We start from the raw sequence: 25,453 nt of genomic DNA, 5'->3' as shown, positions 1-25,453 counted from the left end.
TTGTCTGCATGCAAATTAGATAAATTATACGCCGTGAAAAAGAATCCAAGTGGACAGGTTTGACTTGATTAACTTGATTGTCTTTTTATAAGAATTTGGAGACACTGCATCGAAGTAAAGCAAATTGCAGACATATTTTTGTATCAGATTTTCAAGAAAAAATATTCCTTAACTTACTTATACAATCCTGATTTATCATTAAGATTAGAGTCAATACATATCCAGAATTTTACCCAAGTGCCTCAGCATTTATATTAATAATTTATTACTGACTCGGACTAAAAACTTCCTCTCTTTTCACGCCCAATAAAGTAACCTTGTGTTAGAGTCGTTAAAAAAGGCGTTTGTGCATATTTTACATACTTCACAGCGGTTTCGAAACTTCGCCTCACTCAGAACACACCGTTCGTTCGTGAAACGTGAATTCTTTTCACGACATTTCGTATAAATACCGACTTCCTGGAGAATGTGTAAGGAAATTCGTAACGAGTGGATCGCATATAATTCGCAGTCGATACTTCCTTTTCTAGCGGTTCTCGAAACGCTCCTTTTTTCCTAACTTAAGTTACATAAAAATTATGTAATCGATTCGTGCAAAATGTTCGAGCGAGTTTCAACTATTCGAAACAAAGTTGCAGCAGATACACAGAGACACATTATTGAGTAATTATTTGATACTTAAACAGATATCTGCAAAGATCTAAACATTATTACAAAAACATTTTATTGCAAAAGAAGTAGAACTGTTTCTTAAAAGTGGTGCAATTTATAGATGGAGGATATGGGAATGCAAGATATAATTATAAATTACCCCAGAATTAAGAATGTGAAAGTTATTAGATGAACTGACAGAGAAATATCCAAATTTTTAATAAACCTAACAAAATTCCCTATTAAGAGTGAAATTCTGTGAACTAGCTAGGCGAAAAGAAATCTGAAAAGTAGTTGTAGAAATTCAATAGTTAATGCCCGATTGAATATTTTGCCTGAAGATCTAATTAAGCAGCGCACTGGATATTTCATGTACCATACATCTTATAGAGCGATAAAATCGTTTGAAGTAGATTATGCTCTGTTTTGTGCAGCGCAGACATATCTTCTAAAATGGGGTTACAGTTATTCGTGCATGACTTATTAAAATCGAGCCAACTGAAAACTGTCGAGCTTTTAGTGGTTTTAGATTTAGACTTTTTGTAGAAAGGCTGTAACTGTACACGGGTGGATCGAGGTAAATCAGTGACCCGAGAAAACTGCAACGATTCGCTGTTATCCTTCGCGTAGGATTCTGGAGCAGACTTTGCTCGCGAGCGAGCAATCGCATCTCGCCGAGTTAACATTTAGTAGCTGTTAGCCTCGAAATAGCGGAAGTTTCGAAACGGAACTAAGAGGCACAGCGTGTCTTAGTTGTGATTTAATTCTGTTAAAATGGCCCAAGAAGTCGAAGATACTTAAACACTTTAGAAAGAAGTCTCTCTTTGTGCAACATCCTGCAGCTCCTGGTTGCATAACGAAGTGCATTGGGCCTGCAGGTGTTGTGCAATTGGAAAACTGCCCCATTTTTTTCTTGGGCCCCTCTAAGGACCACCTTGTGGCTATTTTTCACAAGAGGAAGATTGGAACGATATGTAATAAGCAGACTGCAGATTTGTATGCATTTATAGAAACTTTCTGTATGCAAAAAGGTACAAAGAAAAATTTAGTAGGTTAGATTATACAGTAGTATAATCTAGTATTTGCATCCTCAATCTAATAGTAAGTCCAGAAAACCTTGGATTTAATGCTTGTCTCTGCTTTCATCACTGGTGTCATCGACTCTGTTTCAAACTTATGAAATTTATCAGGGTTTGCATTATTCATAACACCTCCCACTATCGCAAAAGTGTTTCATCTCTGTTTTAATTGAATTGTACGAACGCAGAGGATGCGTTCGCATTCTCAGGTGCGACGCAATGTCCACTCGTGCCTACGTCCACGCCAAAGTAAGTGGATTTAATGGATTTTCGCTCTATAGAACGATGTTCTGCAACATGAGCATCCTACTTTCATTCGTTGCGCATCCTATTGCAAGGAGCTACTCATTTGCAAACCAAAATGCGTGGATCTTAGAGACATCGTTAAGGCACCTACACATGTAGTTGTTTTCCTTTCGAAAGATTGTATTTTTTATTGAAATAAGTACGTGAAAAGTGGTCCAGCATTTCAGAGGTTTACACTATTCATTGAATATAATAAAGTGTGTTTATTTAATGGTCATAGGTTTTTAAAGTAATCCATTCTACTAAAGCAAGTTTTTCTAGAGATTCCTGTGAAATCTCTATCTTTGTTACCTTTCCTTACATAAAACATAGCCACACGGAAATATTTCTACTTTCAAATTTATGAAAGGCTGTGATTTGAAGTTAGAAAAATTCTTATTTTATTGATCTTATATTCCTTTGATGCATAATTCTATGATTTATTTCGATTCAAGGTAGTTTCCTCCTGTTACATTGCTGCAACTTAATCAGATCAGTGTTAAATACGCTTTATACTTTACAATTTGAATGGTTTTATCGTTCAGTAGATGAAAGGAAAGTAAGCAAAAAATTTGGTTTCCTTTTTTACGAGGCATGAGATATTTATACGTAGAAATTGATAAGTAAATGGATAATTAGAATTGTGTAGCTTAAGAAACTATTTTTGTTATTTTTCTCAATTTAGTAGATCGTTCTAAACTTTTTACTAATAGTCTAAGTAATAATATTACTCTTCTACAACTATAATAAAGTTCCATTAAATTATATTACTAATAAAACTACATAACACAATGAGCTTTACTTTCGCAATTATATGAATAGAAAGGCGATACTCTGTCTCTAGAGCAAAAATTAGAATATCTAAATCTCGTGAAAGACCTTGCGTGTGGTACAGATACTTCACAGGAAAAAAAGACACTTGACTTCGCTTGACTGACGAAAAGAATCAGTATCAAAACTCATAATCGGTAGCATACCTCCATAGAAATCGATGCTGTCATTGCCTGCAATGAGTGAATGGCTCGCAGTCGGTCATCGAACCTCTAGATTAAGAATTAAAAACATCGATATGCAGAATCCGCCAAACGAAAGTCTGAGTCAGGTGAAGAACACTCATTAGCTTCCCTCAGCTCAGACCCATGTCTCTTTCTTCGTTTATCTTCCCGACCACATATGGGCTTTCACTTCTCCTGTCACTAAGTACGTGAATTATAAATATTTGCTAATTAGTGGATCGTCGAGGATATTGACTGATGATAGAAAGAATTCCAGAGAAGTCGAAAGCATTCCTGTGTCTTTCGTAATTGTCCCGAATACATTTGAAACAGAGTGCTAGAAATATTCTAAAATATTAGAATCTTCAGCTGAAAGGAAGATTGAGTGTTCTTATTAATAAAACCCTGGGATCACCAAAGTGTCAAGAATGAAAGTGATTTGAAGTAAGGTCGAATTATTTTCACTCATTTGGGTTCTCTTTATCTCTTCATCGATGAACAGCATTTTCTCTCTGATTGCTCAATCAGGCTCGTGCTTATTCGCTTTTGAAATTGAACATTCTGTGATTGAAGCGGTTGATCGTTGAGGTACAGGTGCGAGGTAATTACTCTGTTGAGATGAATGTAGCCTATGCAGATGAATGCACGTAGTCCTGGTAAATGCACGCTATGCATTCGTTAGATCCAGCAGATTGCGTGGCTTTTTTTGGGATTTTGTTGGGTGGAATGCGCTTACTTCCTCGCAGGTGTATGTTCCAAAGTCGTGGAGAAGCGAGGTTCGAAAGAGATTGGGGAGATGAAAGATCTGCAATCTTGGAATAATAATTTCAAATCATAGGTCTGAAAAAATTCGAGTCTTTTCTGAGTTGATTATCTTGAAATCCTCCTTTGGTTATTAAATATATAAAATTCAAGGATAAATCGAGCTTAAATTTCATTTCTATCTCTTTGGAGAACATGTCAGCATATAATTAATGCATAATTAATAGGACTAGAAGTTGAGTAAAAAACTAAATAGTTTGACACACTTCTGAACAGCTATCAAGGTAGACAATTAATGAATTAGAAATTAATGGCTTCCTTTTCTGCGAAGGAATCCCGAAGAAGGGACAATCAAACAGCTCGAATAGTGTGCTGATTACTGGTTAGTCCTCGTTTGTCCAGTATGGAACGCATGAACGTTTTAATTCATGGATCGAGTGAACGTGGAGAAAAATAGATCATTAGTATGTCAGACAAGGCTAGCCTGGTTTCCTCTTTCCACTTGAATGGTATTTGATTTTATCACACGTTATCATGTTCGATGGGAAAAAGAAGATCGTTAGAAAATCAATTTTCTGGTTGAAAATTAATAAAATAGGTTATCGACGAATGTCAGCACATTCAAATATTGCTGAAGGTCTCTAAATGCATAAAATTTACACTGAAGTTACACAGTTGCATTCCAATGCAATTTGGTCATTTTAAAATACTTAGCATGAAGGCAAACAGGTACAAGATGCTCAAACATGTGCAACAAAAATGCGCATCACCGAGAAATAAAGAATATGTTTATAACATACAAATATTTTAATGCTAGTGAGTCACAAGAGTTTGTTTGCTTAATAATTCTGATTTCCAAAGTATAAAGTAAACTTGACAATGCCTGCGTGGTATACGAGCAGTGTTGTAGCAGTGATACACCCTTGTACAAGTACCAAACATGTCGTTGAATTCTTCTAGATTTTAATGCTCGCGAATAACTCTTAAGTGAACTTGTTTTTGCGTAAATGGCTAAAGGATCACGCAAGATCTTGTACATTTCCTCCGCGATGACTTCATGTAACACCGGCTGCATTCTTTGCCACTCCGCGCAGTGGTTAGCATTCTTGCTTTTTTGTGAAATTTCCTCAGAAAAAGTCCTGTTAAAAAGGTCGCTCGCCGGAACAAGAGACCAGCGTTTCTGGACATATCAAACAACTACATTAAACATAATATTTCTTCACATTTTATTGCAGTACGTATTTTTTCCGAAGTTGTAAAGTTTTTGAGTCGCACAGCGGATCGTAAAATCAAATAGACTTCTGTTTAAGGAGCTTTATTAATTATGCAAAAAAGAGCAGGGAAATGATTGTACGATGGTTGAGCGCTTCGTAGATTAGGTTTCGATTTGCAGAGACATCGAGGAAGTGGTTGTATTTCTAGGAAAGTCGAAAGCCGGCAGTTCAGTCCGCGAACGAGACCGCGTTGGGACGAAAGTAAAAGTGAAGCGAGGCCAATTTACTTTTAACGTGTACCACCGACGGTCCATTACACTTGCCAAGCTAGGATAATATCTGCCTGTAATCAAGGATCGATTTCATTCCTTTCGATCGGCTTCGATACCCGGTGTCGATAACCGCTGATTTCCCTTCGATTTTCCAGCCGTTCCAACGAATGCTAATGGAATGTCGTTTCTCATTCCCCGTCATAAGACAATTCATTGTAATTCATTAGGAAAATATCCTGCTAGTTGAAGGGGCAAACCAAGGGCTGGACCGAGGACCAATTCACTGTATGAGAGTCGCCTCGGTGCTTTCGAGGGGGAGTGGATTATTTCGGGGGTCAAGGGGTTCAGAGAGTTTTAGGAATTGAAAGGGTTCAGGGTGTTCAAGGGGTTCAAAGCTTCAGCGAAAATATTTTTGATAAAAATATATTTCACCACTGCTGTCAGTAACATAGTAGTTATTTATTTAAATAATAGCCTACTAATATCATAATATTTACTGAATAAAAATAGAAGATTTGCTACGAATTAAAAGTAAAAAAACCAGGAATTTATATCGATCCTCTTTTATGCTCTATCGTTTTCGTGTCGAATCCCATTATCCCGCGCTTCTTTTTGCTAACACGCTGCAATCCTCCATCTGAACCGCTTACATCGATTTGCATACATGTTTTTCGTGATCGATCTTCGCTTCATGGTCCGTCTCGACTGACAGAATTAGCGGAATCACGTTCACACGGAATTAGCCAGCGTATCATAGCTTTGAAAGAAGCCTTCCTGTAGAAACCTGCGCGACTAATCTATCACTCACTTCCGATGTCACACATGACGTGCACGAAGCTGTAGGAATACACGAAGCATAATTCTTGGAACCCTATCGTCACACTAGTACTACGGAAATTTATGAATACTATTAATCCCTATGCACCATTTAAACAGTTATTACACGCAAACGTAATGAAAATAATTCTATTCTGATCGCTTTATGACACAGTTTAATGCCTTAAAAGCAAACTGAATTCGTTCCACCATTTCTGAAGTGTGAGAAACAATCTAAGGAGAACAGACTCGAGGCTTGCATCGGGCAGACCTCTAAAAGGAACGCAATGCCGATGGAAAAGGTCAGGTTATTGCATCCGGGCAAATTGTTTCTCCAGCGAATGCAGACGACCAGGGAGAATTCTATCGCGATTTCTGTACGTGACCGTCCCACCGTCATTTCCCACGACCGAGGTTCTCTAACTTTCCTCGGGGCCCAGCTAAGATGAATTCGCAAAAAGTGGACAGCCGAACGTGTGCACGCGACTTTCGCCTGTGACCCTGTAATCGGTGCAGAAACTCTGCTGTACTCAATCGACACGCTACGATATTACGAGAGCCATTTCAGTTAGAAATCTGTCAGCAGCAGTAATTAGCACCTGGATTTAGTGCCCGAGCTACAGATTTTTATTATCACAAAATAGATACAGATCTCTTCCATGCATTTCCAAGTAAAGTAATAGACCTGCGCTCTTCCAAGCATTATTAAGTCCTTATTGCCATTTGGAAAGCTCAGACTCTATAAACACAGGCACACGGGTCTTTCGCGCAAAGAACGACAAACATTAGACTTTCGACTGTAAATGTCAATGGACAGTATGTTCCTCGTAAAAACTTTCGCAAATGTGGTTCAACGACACTGCCCCTCAAAGCTATAAGCACGTGAAAAAAGTAATACGCGTTGAAAGCGAATTTTCGAAGATTCACGATCCTCGAGGCTATTAGATCCGAAAGATCGATCATCGATTTTAAGAGCCACAACTTTCTTCGACCTCCGACGAACAAAAAGACGAGACGTAGTCACAGCGCGGAACTTTCGCTGCTGTAACATCTTCCGATTTTCTCGGCGAAGATCGTGATGCCTAACGAGAGGTATAAAACCTCTAATAGGGTCATAGAGATGACTCCACGTGAACAGATATAGTGTAAAACAGAATTCTCAAGAAATACAGGGTGGCCCAATAATTTAGACCATTTCGAGTATCTCCATTATTTTTAGAGCTCTGGAAAAATTTTATTTACAAAAGTTGCATGGTATGGAGTGCCCTATAACAGGGAAATAACAATTCTTTTTTTAGTCTAGAATTTTTGAAGACTTCAGTCACCTCTATTTTTTTTAATACACAGGCACGTTATACTTTTTGAGTCCTAAAATTGTAGAATTTGTTGGAAGCGTTCAAACAATTCCAAGCTCCATTAGATTGCTCATGCAAGAAGAGGCTTTTGTATGTAACTGGTGAAGTTGAAATTGCTCTCTCGTTAAATTTAGAATATGTGACTCATAGTCGCATTCGCTAGTCTTCATTCATATAAAGAACGAGCCAAATGCCTGTAGTTAAAAAAATTGCTTATCTCTGCAGAGTGGCGATAAAAACGTGCATCGAGGCGAGGAAATCTCGGAACGTTGGATCGAAAGGAGGATTCCGGGTGCTGGCTTCTCTTCGGTGGCGCATTTCTCTTGAGGCCATTTTAGAAAGGCCGGAGAAACCTCTGGAAGGCCGTGCACAAAGACCTCATCGTCTCGCTTTGCAATCGCTGACATACCGTTTGACGGAGATTTTCCAGAGGCAGCGATGCACATCGGTTTCGTTTGCTTAACTTTTCGCTAATTCGTCTCCCCTTCTCGCCAGAGGCTGCATGCATTCCTCACCGCGAGCGTCTGAGTGCGGCGATTGCGATCAAGCTTGTTACGAAGCTGATTAATACGATCAGCCCCCTTATCGGCGCGTTGATTTCAAATTACTAGAAGTCGTACTAAAGCGAACACGACTTTCATTTATGAGTATAGATTAAGGTCTCTGGGTGGTTGTTGTTCGAGCTAATTTAATGAACAAAAATTATACTGAACATTAGGCTTTAGAAGAATTGTGTTATGTCCATCTAGAGTAGTGTTCGTTTCAAGTAATTCCGCGTTTGCGCTTCCGGAAGTCTGATTCCTTAATTACGACTGACACGCGCTTGTGATTTTTTTCTGACGGAAATGTACTGCTGTTATACACGATTGTTTTGATCAGATATAGCTAGCAAACATTCTTATTAGAAAAGTTAGTGAAATATAGCTTATCAGAGAACTGGCATCACGGACGGATGGTATAGAAAAATTTTCGCCAAAACTTGCAAAATTTGACGAGATGCACAGACTAGATAAAATTTTTTTCGGGGATACCGTTTACGGTAGGATAAAGTTCGAACCTTCCCCTTTAATATAAAAAAAAGATCAGGTCGATACGATTTTTTTTCGCAAAGTTACACTACTTTAAAGTAACCCTTGCATTTTTGCATCACATCAAGTAATGCCAATATATGACAGAAGTGCAAGGTCTACTTCAAAGTCCTGTAACTTTACGAAAAAAAATCGTATTGAATTGATCTTTTTTTTAAATTAAAGAGGAAGGTTCAAGCTAGAAGATACTGTGAATGATATTCCCCGAAAAAATTATAGCGAGTCTCTGCGTTTTATCAAATTTTGAGTTTTGTGAGATAGAAAATTTCTCAACTTTGACGGAATGCATAGGCTTGTTAGAATTTTTTTAGAGGATGCTCTTTAAGGGAGCATAAAGTTCAAACCTTGCCCTTTAATATAAAAAAAAGATCAGGTCCCTGCGATTTTTTTTCGCGAAGTTACAGCACTTTAAAGTAACCCTTGCATTTTCACCATATATTGGCATTATCAGTTCTACTGTAAAAATGCAGGGGTTACTTCAAAGTGCTGTAACTTTGTCAAAAAAAATCGCAGCGACCTGATCTTTTTTTTTAATTAAAGGGGAAGGATCAAGCTTTATGCTACTGTGAACGGCATTCCCCCAAAAAATTTTGGTAAGTCCCTGCGTTTCGTCAAATTTAACAATTTTTAATATGATAAATTGCAAAGTTTGACAAAATACAGGGACTCGCCACAATTTCTTTCGGGGATACAATTGACATTGGCATAAAGCTGGAACCTTCCCCTTCAATTTAAAAAAAAGATAATGTCGCTGCGATTTTTTTTCGCAAAGTTACAGCACTTTAAAGTAATCCTTGCATTTTTACCATGTATTGACACTACCCGATGTAATGTAAAAATGCAAAGGTTACTTTAAAATGCTGTAACTTTGCGAAAAAAAATCGCATCGACTTCATCTTTTTTTTAAATTGTAGGGGAAGGTTCCAACTTTATGTTCCTGTAAACGGCGTTTCCGAAAAAAATTTGAGTAAATCTGTGCATCCTGTCAAACTTTGCAGTTTTCAGTGCCACAAACATGTCCTCAAATATTCAGGGTTACAGTGATATGGGTGCAATAAACTTGAAATATAGACATAGTGCCTTAAAGTTAAAATTTCAGACTTTAATTTAAAAAAAAGATCATGATCCTACAATGATTTTCGGCGGAGTTATACTCAGTCAAAGTTGACCAACTTTTACCTACAATTATACGAATACTGGATTTTTTAACTAATTGATATTTCTCATTAATGCATAAAAATCTGCAGTTTATTTAGATATTACAATGCAGTCTGAAGTATTATAGAATTATTTATTTAGTAATTTAGCAAAAAATTAATCCTGAATTATAACAGCATACAAAAGTCAGAAAAAAGTGCAAGCAAGATCTTCCTCTCTGTTCTGTGGTGCAATTAGTCAAACGAGTCGCGCGAGATGCATTTAATCAAGCAGTCGCACTTCATCAAATGCACACGAATTATCGATCTTGTTACCATTACGATCATCCTGTATTAATGACCATCGTTATACCAATGAATCGTGTTATCCTAGAAAGTCGGAAGTCTAATGATTCGTAGTCGATCGTATCAAGTACCATTACACTAACGATTCACATATCTGACTGACATAGTTCAGATTGCATCGTCGAGGCCCGTGTACATTCTTCGCATAAAATTGTTTCCATTGTGATGTGCGCCGCGAATACCAACAGCGCAGTTCTACTGCATAATCTATACACGTATAGGAACGTCATGATTCTCCATATTTTAATTCTTAATCAGCCTTGCCTTAGGAAGCAATAAAATATAGCAGCCATATTATCGAAGAAACGCGGAGAATTCATTAGTTTAATTATTTCCATTATAAAAATTGATTTCTAACTCTCGCAAACAGGTGCACCGCTGAAATCACGTTTCAAAGCACTTATTCTAACGAGTCACCGTTTCCCGCCGCTCGATCCCATGAAAAATGGAAATCGAGTAAATGACCGTATCGTAAATCTCCATCCGCTGTCCCTTTCCGTGCATCGCGCCAGCGAAATTGATTTCTGATTGGGCCATTACGTTCGCGGGCAATCTTCGCAATCTTCGCGCCCTCGAGGCCGCCTCGAGGATTCCGCCAACAAATTGACCGCCCGATGCAACAAAGTGCAGCGTACTCTAGGCTTGCTCCTCCTCGAGGAATCGATGCTCTCGCGTGCGTTCGTCCTACGTGTAATGCAACGTTTAATGCACCACCATTTGCGTGCAGTATCCGGCTAGCAGTCTGATCCATCGCCTGCCAGGTTCTGCTTTTGCTTGCAAAACCGATCAGAGCTCGCGTGTGACGTTGGTTGAACGATCGAGTGAAGTGGGCGAGTGAAATTATTCGTTTTAATGGGAAAAGGACGCGTGTTAACCCTTCTACAATCTAGCACGTGAGAAATTTAAGAGAGGTATGTTTGTGTCAAGTTAGACAGACTTACCTGAGAGAGAGTTAGTATAATTTATTTAATTCCTCGTTATGAGTAGAGGCGAGTTACAGTACTAGAGGAACTTGCAAATATACAGGGTGATCAGTTTAATTGGGAACCTTCTAATGGGTGTTGGAGGCACTTACAATGTTAACGGTATATAGAATAAACGCTGTCATTCTAATAAAAAGAAGAGAAAGCAATAGGATTCTGTAAAGAGCTTAATTTAAGAAAAAATGAATTTAGGTTACTCTGGCTCTGAGATACACATATATTATATGAAATTATTTTCTGCACAAAGATCGACAAATATTCTTTTCTTCTTATGGTACCTCTTTCAACTCAGAATTCATGTGTTCCCAGCGCTATTTATTTGCATTGCTAATAAGTACCTAATCATAGCCACTTGACAAAATACCATAGCTTAGGTTCACGTTAACTACCAATGTTTTACTGTACGCCTCTACGCGTTGTTTTACACGTACGCACCTGACCTAAACCAACGTTACCTGCGGAATTAACGTTCTCATGTGCATACGGATCACAGCGATGCATACGCAAATGTAAGTGAGGTGAACGTTAGGAATACCGTAAGACGGCAATACGTAACGAAACGGATGGCGACCAGCAAAAACTCTTTTGTCACGAGTCGATGGTTTAACTGCGCGATTCCGAAGACACTTCCTTAACCTACGAATTAGTGGTTGCTAGAAACGGTAGATACTGAAAACCATGAAATAGTTGGGAAACACACTGTTAAGATGATCGAACGATTCTCACGTGGGCATGGATAATCGGTCGTAAAAGATTCTTTTATTATATTACTCTATTCTTCTTCGTTGCTCAATCTCATGAAAACCAAGTGCTAAGAATGTACACTGTTGGCCAAGAGTATGAGACCGCACCTATAGTTAATAAAAAAGTACAAATCGTTTGCTGAAAATTGAATACCTAACGATAAAAAAGCTGGCGTATTAAATTTAGATAAACACTGAAAAGATTTAGCCACAATAGATGACAAAATGAAAAGTAATTTGGCAGACAATGTACATTAAAGAGATTTTGTAAGATTACACTGTTCTTTTTTTTCCAATTTTTACTGAATAGAATTTTCCTCGAATTTGTAAGAAAAATCTTGAAATTTCGTTACAATAGCCACATGGGACACCTTGTATAGCATCCCCATTAAAGGAGAATAAAAATTCGCTGGCAACTCTCTCGTATAAATAATGCATGGAGACCCCTACGTCACGATTTAGTCTTCCTTCAGCGAATTTGACGTTTCCTTAAGATCAGCGCATCATCGCCAGTGGATGGAGAACTATAGCCTATGAGAATTCGCCGAGCAAAGATGATAGACGTGCATGCCTGCACGTTGCACATGAAAGCTCGCGTGTATGCGCCGCTGCCGTTCCACGGAAGAAGAATACTGCACATTAACTAGAAGAGTGGAAGACTGGCTGACAATTTAGGAGCAATCCTTATTAAAACGGTCTTAATGGATCGCATGAATAATGCATGGCATCGGCTATAAAAGTTCAGACACGGGAGCCTTTGGTATTTGCAAATTTAACCCCTGGGGGATGAATCCCTTGTAAATATTGTAACGTGAGGTGTATTGATAAAATATCGCGATGCGTTGCACATTCATCAATCTTTCATGCAAATTGTAGTCGCGATTTTTATTGTTTTTCTGCCTACAAAATTTGCATGCTGAAAGAAAAGGAGGAAAATAGATATTTTCTGGTAGCTGCTGCGAAGAGACAACTATAGATTCTACATGCAATTCTGTCTCGTCAATGCTTCACCAGATCCACTGGGACAGGTTGAACAAGAAAAATTGCTCAATGTGCCGAGGACATCGGAAGTTTCGCGAGCGATACGCCTCCTCGGTCATTAGCGTTACAGGACGCTGGTGGTTGCAACAGTTTTAATAAATGTCAATTGCACGGGATAGTGGTCGTTTCGTTGAAAAAGCGTCGGGGCAAATCGCCGCATTGTCTGTCGCGAATCATCGATCACTGGTGCGAAGGAAATCAATTTGCTGTGACGTTTCACTTCGCACCTGCCGCTAGAAAGTATAGAAAACTGACGACGACCTTTTGCGTCATCGTAAAAATGTCTCGTCTAATTAATTCGCGAAACTTATTGGGCGGGGCTGTGAATCCAGCGTCGATTCTGTATGTCACGATTGGAGAATGTAAAGAACTGTTGTGGTAACATTTTGGGCTAATAATATTTGAGGTATTAACATTTTTAGTTACTCAGAATTGAGGTACTAACAGTTTTAGGTACTGGAATTTTCTGATATTGAGAATTTTTAGTATTAACATTTTTTTATACTAACATTTTTTAGTATTAACATTTTCTGGTATTAACATTTTTAGGTACTGACAGTAGTAATTTTCCTAATTCCTCTAGAATCATATTACAGACGATTATTTTTTTACTATCGCAATCAGTTTCCCATTTCTTAAGATGGCTTAATTAGTATGACCGGTCAAGTAGTACTATAGAGAAAGTATCTATAAATTAAAATACATAAAAATCCTAATTATTATGCAGAGCTCCTTAAACGGTTTGAAAGTTCTCGTAAAAAGGAAAAGTGAAATGCGAGGCAAAGTATTAAGAGGAGAACGCAAGGTATATTTAAGTACAAATCAGTTCAATTAAACTCTTTCACAGTGAATTTTGGTCTGCTACAAATAAGGCAGTAAACGACCTTTTATAAGAAAAGAATGTCTTCCATGCATCGTAATTTCAGCGCAATCATAATTAAGACATCAAGGTAGAATTTAATACAGCTTAAGCTTCGAAACAAATGAAAAAAACTTGTTCTGAGAGCAGAGAAGTTAAAATATTCTCCAAAAAAAGGGAAGAAAAACAGAAAAGATTGAAGTGAAAGAAAAAAGCAGAATACTCTAGGTATTCGATTAAAATCACCCAAAAATTCACCCTCTTAATTCCTACAGGCCTCCCCCACCCCACGAGCCATAAAGCGCCACCTGATCAAGCAATTTTCTCCATCACAGTAAACCCTCAGTTCCCACGGCGAGCCCAGCGCAGCGTTAACCGCGATTTACCATACCTCCGCGGAATTGCCGATCAGTCTTGAGCAATTTTCGGGGTGTTTCGAAGGTGGGGAAAAAATAGCCCGCGCGAACGACTCGTGGAGGAAAGGAGAGTAGGGGCAGTTCACCTCTGGCGGTGCAAAGGAAGAAAGAGAGACGGAGAAAGGCGCGAGGAGAGTAGTTGCAACCTGTAGAGCCCTGGAACACTCTCCAGTCACTGATCGGGTGTTCAAGCAGCCGGTCGCAAGTCGTGGTTATCGCGAACCATCGAGCGAGTTCTCGCCTTTCTACGCTTCCGAACAACTCTCTATGATAAACGAGATGCAGCACGCGGGAACACAGTGCGCGATACAGTATTCTCTCGTTCTAAGCTCGCTCGAAACTCGTTAATATTTGCCATATTACTGAACTGATTTCAAGCGGTCGAGTGTTACTTAAAATTCTCTTCTAACGCGTGAGCTGTTCGGGGGAACGTGTCTCTTGTTATAAGTCTCATCAGTGAACCGTGAGCGTTTCGAGAGGAAAGAGTACACGATATATTATCCGATCAGTGAAGTGAATCGATACTCCTCGGGGATCATACGGTGAAGATCGGTGACAGTCGACGTTGACCTGGTACGTTCATTCGCGATCTTTCTGTGCGCTCCTAGCTTCCACTGGCCTGCGAAGCTGCGTTCGTATCGTAGAAGGAGTTAAAAAGATTTAATATAGTATAAGTATGTATGTACTTTTCTTGTTCATTTTGGGGGGCTATATTCTGGTAGCATACGAGATTATGTGAACTTTCTTTAAGACACCTTTGTTTTGGTACCAAGAAGGACACTTGCATTCGTAATTTATTTAAGTGTAATGATAGTAGAGACTTTGGTAGTCAAGTGATTCTTTTTTACAATTTGGTGAAAGGTTACAGGATTTATTCTGGGAAAAGTTTAATCTTAGTGGATTATTCTTTTCAATAGAAAGATGAAATCGTGTGAGACGAATTGTTTGGAGATGCAGCTCGGTTGGTACCAGATCTTTCTTCTAATTTGGTGAAAAATGTGCTCTCGTTCTGAGAAATGTACATACATTAATATCAGTAAGTCTCGTCTACTAAGTAACGAAATTCAGTGAGAAATTATTATTTTAGTGTGATTATTTAATCAAGGATTTATAAAAATCGTGTGAAATATTATTTTCAGTGCACTCGTTCGTGACGATTCTGTGCTAATTATCTGGAAAATTAATTATCTAATTTGTCGAAAGGTATTTACTCATGTTTTACTTTTGATACAATAAAGCCTAACCATCAGCTTTATGATGACTGTGCCTCTGTAGCAAAAATGAGAAGTGCGTGCAGATAATAACATAACTGTAAATCCTACATTTACGCGATAAAAAGATTCGTTCGTCACTCTGTATGAAGATTGTTTGAAGGAAACGATGAAAAAAAGCGATGTTCTTGTAACCAATTTATATTCCTCCGCTGCAACAATTGCACTATTTTAATGCACAGTATAAAACTCGTCCCATGCGTGCTCCTTCGCAATTTATCGCGATTCTTCTACTCCAAGCCTGCACAGAGATTCTTTTCCGGTCAGAAATTTACCGTACACGCTAGTTTCGTGTTCCGTGAAGTATTCAGCACGATGCAACGTTGTTAAAGCCTACAAGACTTTATACACAAAGTGATTCAGAATTGCGGGTACTTAATTAGATAACGGGATTAGTGATAAGGGTTTAATGAAATTTATATTGCATATAACAAGGCTGACTAATCTTAGGATATTTAGTTCTTTGAGAGAAAATTTCTTCTGAAATTTCAATGGTACAATTTAAGTATGTGTCTCTGTAATAAACCAGAGCTAGTGATTATGCAATGGAAAATAAGAAATTACTCTTTGGGGATCTGAATTGTGTCTATCAGTATTAGGTGCAATATAAAAAATTACAGCATACACGTTGGTTTGACATTGCAGCATTGCAGCTTTCGCGGTTTCTTCATTGCGTATCAGCATATTTAGCCATTAGTTTGTAGAACAAGTACGATTTCTCCTGATTTTTAATCAAAATTCTGATTTCCATGTACGTACGATAACATAACTTGAAACCAGTATGCTTATAAACCGTAACAGAGAATCATAAAGGAAGCTAAGTTTATTCAGATACAAATTTATTTCAATAACACACCGAGGAAACATTATTAACATTAATTCCTTATGTCTGGCGCTCGAAACCTGTCCACGAAAAATTGTACGTAAATAAAGCTGAAGAGCAAGAAGATGCGTGTCTGGTTTACAAAGTATAGAATTCAATGAAAGCCCAGTTTCGTCTTTCAAAATATCCACGGAACAAGGACGAGTTCGTATTACTTCAAGGTCGGTGCACATCGTGCACCACAGAATTTTTCTAAGCTGGCTAGTCTTAACTGTACTTGATTTACAAGCACTGAGCATCGCGCCGTATTTTCCTCAGCCAGCAGACGTAACAGGGTCAATTTACAATGCGTTTCGAGTGGCAATGACGGTGAATTTATCGACTGGTCATCGGTCATAATGATGATGGCGATGATGATGATGGAAGAAAAGAAGAAACGTTTTGTCATACTCTGTAGTCCAGCAACGTCACGCACAGACCTGGAACTTTTAGCCAAATTTATTATACTCTTCACGTGAAACACTTAAAAACTCCAAATTAGTTCAAACACGTTTTCCATCAAATTCTAAATTTTAAGGGGTGGTTCTACATGTCAAAATAAGGTGGGAAGCAAGAATAATAAAATTGAGTTTAGAGCTTCTTTTCAGAGATATTAACTGTTAAGAAAATGGGTAAAATTCAAGTGAAATGTGTCTGACTAGGAGCTTATTCTACTGAATTCGCTGTGCCTGACCTGGGTAGATCACATCGACAGTAGAATAGAGGTCTCAAGTCAAACATATTTCTCAGTCATTAATAACTCTGAAACGAAGCATCAAGCATCCTATTATCGAGCATCCTGTATATCCCAATGCAGATAATTGATTTTCTGTAACGAAGAAGCGTCCAACGAACCAGTAAAATTGTAAAACAATTATCAATGCAGCTCACGGTTGCTTAATTTACAGATCGTTGGGACTCAACGGACTGTGTCAGTCGGATTACCGACTACAGCGTCTATTGACCTTTACCGAACCACGCTGGAGCAGGAGCAATCACGAAGAGAGTCTGCGAACTATCTGGAAAAACGTCGAATTCCCTCGAAAATGTCACTCCACACGTGATTCATCTGCGAACTTTAACAAAAGCGACGCTTACGAAGGCCCTCGTTGACCCACTCCCCTGAGCACTGACAATCACCATCGAGGCGAAAGTAAACGGCGGTAAATGCCGATAAACTGTGATCGACTCTTGAAATAGAAGCAACTAGGGAAGATTAATCGAACAAAGGGTGAGCAAGAAGAGATGAAATAGTGGAGACTCGTGGGAGACAAATGCAAATGAGACAACGTTCCTGGAGACGTGTTCGAGAAGAAGAAGCGTATAGTAATGTGCTAATAAAATAGTTTTTGACAAGAAAGAAACATGGAGAACGCGGCGATCGCGCTTGACTCGACTGTGAGGAGTCAGGATTCGAATGACTCGAAGGACTCGAGCGCTTCGGATTCGAAACCAGAGAGCTGTTTGGAGTCGAAGCATTCGAAGGATGTCCTGATCTCGGAGAAGCAGCACAGGCAACAGCATCACCAGCCACATGGACAGCAGCATCATGAGGAAAGGCAGAAGCTGAGGAATTCGGAGTCTAAAGATGATTCTAATCTTCTTATGTTCACGTCCTGTGGCCAACTACTTCTTGGTGAGTTTCGATTTTATCGTTATTTTACATATGAAATGGATTATTAATTAGAGGCAAATGTGTTATGTTCGTCTAATTAATGACGAGAGGTGAATTTGAGTAACTTAGATTAGATACTGTCAATAACGAAAACCAGTTTGATCGGTCACATGTAAACGTGTTTGTCGCGCGGTTTAATTTCAAGCAGACAGATGATTCCTTATTGAATAATCACGATCTCTACCTACTGAATATTATGTAAATTGATCCAAGTAGTACCTGTCCAAGATTTCTCGTTGCTCCTCCTGTCTAAGCTATTCCTCTTATCAGCAGAATACTTCTCCTTCGTTATCTGTTGTTTTTACAAGAAGTCTTGACCATGAAATTACGACAAAGGAAAATTCATAAGTCAGCGAAGTGTTAAGTGATCTCCGCAGTATTTAATAAAACTGGATTGAAGTTAATTAATCTTCACATTAAGGAGCTTTTAAAGTACTGATCAGAGCAATTAGGGAAACATGTCTGCATTAAGAGACTGATATAAACGAAACTGTATAAATTGCTATAAAAGAGACTAGAAAAAATTACATAAAAAATTGATAGGAATAAATATCTTCTTTGTCGATTTTTTTTTCTACAACGCGTTGATGAAATCCAGTTGTTTTTCGACTCCGTGAGCTTCTGCAAGCTCAGAACAAACGAATTTCGATCTAAGCGCACACCATGAACATTTCTCCAAAGTACATAGAAATCGGTGTAAAAGTGAAAACATTTCACTTAGAAAGTCATACTTGTGTAACTCTCTTTCCGCGGGTCTATAAACCGTAGAAAATCGCCACGCTGCGATTCATTGTGATCCGATGGTCGAGCTGCACTGGACATAATTGCAATTATTACAATGCTCGCGTGAAATCTGCTGTCCGTGTAAGATGGAAGAAACTCGACCATCTAGCATATTTTCTACAACCTAAACAAACGTTCGTCCTCACTTTTACTACTCTTTGAGGCAGTAGAAGTACTTCTATTTAGTATTTATGTTAAATTAATCCAAAATCTCTCGCGGAATAAGACTATTTTAAGAACTTTACTATATTCATTGACAAAATCTATAAGATTTAAAGATATAAAGCTACAGACTCTGCATGTACATAGTTCAAAGCTCTGTTTACCGAAGTGAACAAAATCTTCACAGAAATGAAAAATAATTCTATTAAAATAAAACAGGCGTTTCTCTAGATGCACCATACGAATTTTTGATCAAAAAATGCATTCTCTGAATCATCCCAACACGCTGATAAACTTCCCTCCCCCTTTGCATCAGCGATTCCTAAATCCAGTTCCAATTTTCATTAGCAACCCAGAGATAAAGCCTTGAAATCCATGAGTGTCAGCAGCACCGATGAAAATAAATTTCTGGTTATGCAGGTGTAGTCCTGATCGTGTTCGGTATCCTGGTGTTGGTGCACGGCGCCTCGTTAGGCGGTTCAGGTGCAGGGCTGTGGGCAGGTGTGGGTGCCCTCGTCGCAGGAGCGCTGGGTGTTGTCGCAACGCTCGCGACATCCTCCAGCAAACCGAACTCGAGCTTTTCAACGGCTCACCTTGCAGCGAGCCTGATCGCCCTTGCCCTCTCGAACATGGCCGCGATCACGGCCTTGACTGCCATCGTCAGGGACTCCCAGAGGACACCGGAAGTGACCTCGCTCGCCGCACCGGTATGTAGTTGTTTACGTTCTCGCCAGTTCCTTATTCTCCTCTTCGCTCTGAGCCTCTTTCACTCTGCTGTGAGGAAAGTCAATGCTCCTCCTGTGTACCAATGCCTTATAGGTGTGATATAGATTGCATAGTTTAAGAATTTCACGTAAAAAATTGTGGCATTCATATTTTATGTCTGGGTCTATAATTGATTTGAAAAATGCAGCTTGCTACTTTATTTTACTGACTTGGCTGTGTCTGACTCGAGGCTTATTCCACTTACTTCTTTTTGTGTCTGGCTCGGGGCTTATTCTACTGATTTTTTCACATCTAACCTGGCTAGCACACATTATCAGTAGAATAAGTCACAAATCAGACACACATCTCGCGTGTTTGAGGAAAGTGAATTCGAATCTCTAATTTACTAATTACGTTATCCTTAATGATCCTCTCTTTTATTTCTGAACATTTCATTCGTTACTCCGCATCATTGCCTTATCGGCGCACTGAAATTAGTACATCTTCGGTGATAGCAGAAATTAGTAGTTTCTCAGAGTGCGTCGGTAATCATGGAAGATCTATGTTATAATGCCAAGGTATCAATTACGATTAATCGTTAACGAAGCGATAAGTATAATACTTCGCCTGGAGAGATATTGATGGCGCGTGCCTATTCCGCGAAGCTACCGGGAAGTTAACGGGGACTTTGCTTGAAAATTATTACCACGCTTTGGCATATTTATCACTCCGCTCATAAGAAACAGGGATCGGAGCTATCGAGAAAAATCTCTCCACTGACAAAGTGAACGTGAATAGAGACGGAGTTGGATCCCGATGAGCCGCCTCTAAGTGCAGATAAAGAAGACTTTATCGCTCTATAACTTTATCAACTTCACCCTGGGGATATCTGGAATGAGAGTACTTGACGCGTTTTGCATATGCCTCTGTGCAAAGTACGTAATCATCTTTTCTATAAACAAAATTCTCTTAAATGAAGTGTACGTGGCATTACAGGGGGACTGTAGTTAATCGGTTTTTTGTTATCTTGCCTTTTTTCTATCGAGGCACATATCATCAGCTGATTGAGGAATTCGATGGGGAATCGGTGCTCGTTAAAGCTTATGTTCATACGAGATTGAGAGTTAGTAGTTAATAATTCTTCATCACTGTGGCCTGTTTTTGTAGTTTCTCTTATAGCTGTCCCTTTTTCAACCGTATTATCCTTCTATGAAAACTAGTTTCAGTTTGATGATCTACTTGATACAGAACCACTGTCGTAAAATTTTCTGAAGGACATCTTAGAGTCCAGCAGACCTTAATTGCCACTCGGGACATCATGACTGGGGATAAAAGTGTAGAAGAAGGACGATTCTTTTTAGACCTCTTGTTTCCCTTTGCGTGAGACGTGGAAACAATGCAAAATGCTGGGCCGAAAGGAAACTGATTTCTACTCACGAGAGTGAGGACGCATTAGAGCGTCCAATGTGCAACATCTCCTTGTGCTCGTAATCGCGAGCATAGAAAATTTTAGTCCACGCTAGATATCTCAGCATCTCCACTTTGAATAGAGTGAATTCGTCACTCCATCGAAACGTGAAGCTTCACGATGGGTCATTAATTAGATAAACGCGCTTCATCGGGGTCCAGAGACGAAGACAATCTGAAATTTCACGACGCTGCGCTCTGACCGCGTTTTAGCCTTGGCATTGGAAACTTTCTCCAGCGGTCAAACGGTTTCAGCGACCCTGTTCCAGCCTGTCTACCTTGCCGAAACTCGCCGATTCAACCGGTGGACGTAAAACCAGTGAGAAAGGAATCGAGGTCACCATTGCCGCAGACTAATTGGAGAATGTATCGATCAACAGTTGTCGTTAATTGTGGCGGGCAGCTCTTCATCTTGATCGGAATTTTATCTCCACTTTGCGTGTTCTCCTTGCTCAGAATGTTAACAAGAAGCGGGCAGGAAAAATTAGTAGCTTGCTGTGTCGAACAGCGGTCGAATAAATTTTGCTTTAAATGGTATTCATTATTCAGGAATAATTTATTATTTTGCTCGTCATTTTCTGTCTAAAATTCGAGGCAGACAAGATTGTCTTTCTTCCAGAAGTTTGGAATTATTTGCAAATTCTGAATTAAAGTCACGCTACGTGCGGAAAAGTATTATTTTATAGAAGTTAGTACTTTCGGTAATAGTCACAGTATTCTTTATCCGAATATAGTGGGAAGAATTCATAGAATAATCTGTGTCAATAATTCTTATGAAAGTGGTCTAAGTCAGAATTGTAAAAAAATTGAAATCGCTCATTCTGTAATATTAATTGATGGCAACATGAAATAAATGAGAAACTCAACTCGTTTCGATTTTTTATTTAGACCACTGTCACAATCAGCGACACATTTCTTGTCACTTGAATTACCTACTTAGCAAGGGGAACCTTCAATTTTTTAATTTAGAGAGTGACTCCAGACAGCCTCTAATGTACAGCCATCTACTAAAAAGAGTTTTAAAAAAGTGTCTCCCCTTTTAAAAACTCCACTAACCAAGAAGCAAATTCTGTTCCAGGGTGATGACTCGAGCATCGACGACGTCGATGGTGGCTGGGCAGGTCTCCTCGCGAGCATCGGCCTCCTGGTGACCAGCGTGGCCGAGCTGGTGGTCTCTGGCTACATGTGCCTGACCTTGACCCCAAAGCTCTGCAGCTGCCTCAGGGCGAGCAACAACGACGACGTCTCCAGCGACGGTCGCCTGAAGACCCGCAACATGGTTCACCAGTGGGTCACGGCCCAGGCCCACGTGCCGAAGAGCCAGCCGATCTACGTGGTGCAGCCGATGCAGCCGATGCAGCCGATGCAGCCGATGCAGCCGATGCAGCCCATGCTGCCGATGCATCCGATGATCCAGGTGAGCCCAGCTTCTCTCCCACGACCCCTCCGCGGCTACCTGCTCGACCCCTGCCAATATGAAGTAGGGATAGGTCAGTGACACGCGAGCTAGAAAGTTCAGACGATTGGACGTCGAGAGAAACTCGTCGCCGAGCTGCGCTCCGGGCGATCTTCGTGCCTACATTTCGGAGATGCACGAGCTCGAGTGTCTTTCTATGTCAGGAGGATGAGCTCGGCGGGGACTGCTGGGTTTCAGATTCCCTTTGACTTCAATCTACTGAGGAACTTGAACTTGGGCTTTGAGGAAAATCGCTGAGAGTAGTTGAAGGCTCGATGCATAAATCCATGCGAAAAAGTTATAATTTTTTAGCAAGAATAACTATTTCTGAGGATTTTGATTTTTGTCAATATTGCAGAATTTAAGATACTGAAAGTGATCAGGTTTTGCATTGAAGTCTTCCATTGGAAGGGTACAGTATTTCCTCTTTATAGCCTCTTTGATATATTTGCTGTAAGTTTAGAATTATTTAGAGTAAAGGAGTTCTAGCATTCTCTCAATATCATCGATTAACTTTTTAATAGATACTAAAAGGTTGAAGTAAACGAAGAACCTAGCAGTTCTTGAATCTTGCGTTGCAGTAGCGTTGCATCTGCTTAGACGTTAATTGCCGTCTGGCTTTAAGAAAATATCCAGTGCAATTGTACGCTTTAAGGAAGTACTTAATGCGCGCGTGCTCGCCAGACCACCAAGAGATTAACGGTGACTGTGTCGGGGAATCAGTAAACCAGTGAAATGCCCATGCAACCGAGTCGGCGAACTAGAAAGAGGAACTAGGAAAACGTGCCTATAGCTGTTGGAACAAATCTAATAAATTGCAGATACTCTTCTATTCAAATAATGTCTAATTCTGGAACAGATTAGTCTCAGCAACAAGTTTCTCGTTTATTATAGTCACCTTATGGAATGCCTGGAGCTCCTGGAAAGTTTCCTGGAGGATTCGTGCCTGCTGGACCTCTGCCAATACCAGCTTCAGCTTACGGTGCTGTTCCTATGCTTCCACACATGCCATACGGTGGACGTCCTCCATCCCAAATGGTAAGACCTTATCACGACACTTGGAATTCGCTTCACGGTTCCCAGCAAGAAATTATTACCATGTGAAATACCTCGTCGATATTTCTAACGCTGTTTGAGACCTCCCTAATCGAGCAAGGAAGGAATGCCGTTTCTCTTTGCATATAATTGTGTAACCGAGAAAAAAGTTTCTCGTTTCGTGATATTCAGTGCTTACCTTCCGTCGTGGCTTCTTTTAGAACTGTTCTTGCTTAGAAAATTCCGATACTCGTGAAAGCGAAGCATGACAAATTCTATCTGTTAGGGTTTACTTTCTTGTTCGGTGTGAGAGAGTCGTGGAAGCCTTGTTCGAGACGATTCATGGGAACTGATATTTCTGAAAGTGTTTTGTCATAAAGATACATTAAAATTGTTTACTTTTTTGAGCGATCAGTGAAGGAATTTTGATGTTACATTACAGATTCGAACGAAACATAAACGCCATTTGCCAATGGACCAAGAAAGTACGATGGAGAGAAGGAAGCAAGCCGAGGCGAAGGCAGAATCCTCGAAGAGGATGTCCTCGATAGGGGAGGATCAAGTGGATCTAGCACAGACGTATACAGGACTGGATAAAAAAATCTCGGAGGAGTTCATCTCGATCGCTATGGATCCAGAAAGGAAGTCGAAAGCTTCGAGTAGTCACGGAAGTGAAATTGGTACCTCAAAGACCAGCTGAAAGCACGATAATTGTATTCTTATTGAGATTCATTCTATTACGCTTGTTCTAAAAATTCTCGTACATGTTTCTTCTAGCGTTAGAGATGAGTTTTTTTTAAGTAGTCGACACTGCAAGTATTGTTAAACATGTCGTTCGTTCGATCACTCTTTTCAGTCATTAGAACAAACTGTGGAGTTAACTAGTATTTAAAGATTTTTCGCTGGAAGGCTTTATTGTCTTAATTTAATGAACATTTATTACGAGTATTCCCAAGTAGGTATTGAGATTTTTATTAATTAATCACTCTTGTACATTTTTATCGAACACATATCTTTGCGCATTTGTTAGGTAATTCCAAAGGAAAATCTTAGATATATTTCTTTCACATAATGTAAGATAAAATATAAATCGATTTATATAATGTATAATCATTTTCAAAATTATGTTGGAAAGTGAATAGGAAAGGAACTGATATTTTCTAACTCGTCTAATGTTTTAAATACTAATTCATAAGTTTGTGTTATATATTTTGTCGGTAAACATACTGCCAAAGCTAATTTTTCCATGTACAGAGTGTCCAAATATTATGATCCACACCAAGCCATAGAAATTCTTTATGGTATAAAAATTAAAAATATGTTTCATCACTTTGATATTTTTTAGCATAAAAAATTTCTATGTTTTAACGTTTGGACATCCTATATATCCGATACTTTTGCGTGATACAATTTTTAATAATACTGTCATTTTACATTTATATTAGATTTGTAAAATATCACGTAGAAAGTCGCAAATCATATTTTACCGCCTCTCTCTTTTTCTCTCGAGTCACAGTAACATTGTAAATGGTAATATTACATACCTTATGACTTCTACACCTTATTTGTTGTGTAATATTGATTTAATATCGCCATTCCATTGTACAGTCGTAACATTGTTAATCAAGTTCGTAAGCAGTTGCTCACGATTCGACGCAGACTCTGTCGTGTATATATTATATATAACATATATTGTTACGAATAAATAAATTTATAAAATGAATATCATTATAAGGTTTAAACAATATTCGAATGTCGATACTCATTGTTTTATTAACGAAATATAAGTACTTTATAATGGAAATATGTATACATGCTTCATAACTAAAAGCTATTTTTAACTATATGTAATCACATGTAGCACATATTGCGTAAATCTCAAGAAAGATACACAATTCGTACATAGTATATACGATGTATAAAAATATCTGGCATTTTTCATTAGGAATAACTCTTTCGCTATCAAAGCCATCGCT

General features: G+C 39.0%; 2 protein-coding genes across 2 annotated transcripts in view; both read left to right on the top strand.

Moving 5' to 3' along the window:
- The window catches only part of Engase (cytosolic endo-beta-N-acetylglucosaminidase), a 29,369-nt gene extending 12,083 nt beyond the window's left edge, over positions 1–17,286 (top strand). The window contains exon 10 of the mRNA XM_076385907.1: positions 17,103–17,286. Coding sequence (XP_076242022.1) covers positions 17,103–17,158 — 56 coding nt within the window. The 3' untranslated portion in view covers positions 17,159–17,286. The remainder of the gene's footprint in view (positions 1–17,102) is intronic.
- A 43-nt stretch (positions 17,287–17,329) lies between these two features.
- Positions 17,330–25,218, top strand: LOC143183999 (uncharacterized). Its single transcript, XM_076385919.1, has 5 exons — positions 17,330–17,830; positions 19,235–19,521; positions 22,065–22,403; positions 23,337–23,480; positions 23,920–25,218. The coding sequence occupies exons 1-5, from the start codon at positions 17,560–17,562 to the stop codon at positions 24,175–24,177; spliced, it is 1,299 nt and encodes a 432-aa protein (XP_076242034.1). The 5' UTR covers positions 17,330–17,559; the 3' UTR covers positions 24,178–25,218.
- Positions 25,219–25,453: the final 235 nt, after the last annotated feature.

The sequence above is a fragment of the Calliopsis andreniformis genome, chromosome 2 (genome assembly GCF_051401765.1).
Source record: "Calliopsis andreniformis isolate RMS-2024a chromosome 2, iyCalAndr_principal, whole genome shotgun sequence".
In the NCBI taxonomy this organism is placed as follows: Eukaryota; Metazoa; Arthropoda; class Insecta; order Hymenoptera; family Andrenidae; genus Calliopsis; species Calliopsis andreniformis.
The sequence above is the reverse complement of the archived record's forward strand: the minus strand, read 5'-3'. Positions and strand labels throughout refer to the sequence as shown.

Excerpts from the sequence above, each read along its gene's own strand:
- LOC143183999 (XM_076385919.1), top strand. The coding sequence starts at position 17,560 with ATGGAGAACGCGGCGATCGCGCTTGACTCGACTGTGAGGAGTCAGGAT. Across the intron at positions 19,522-22,064 it reads TGACCTCGCTCGCCGCACCG|GGTGATGACTCGAGCATCGA; the intron begins GTATGTAGTTGT and ends ATTCTGTTCCAG. Across the intron at positions 22,404-23,336 it reads CGATGCATCCGATGATCCAG|TCACCTTATGGAATGCCTGG; the intron begins GTGAGCCCAGCT and ends CGTTTATTATAG.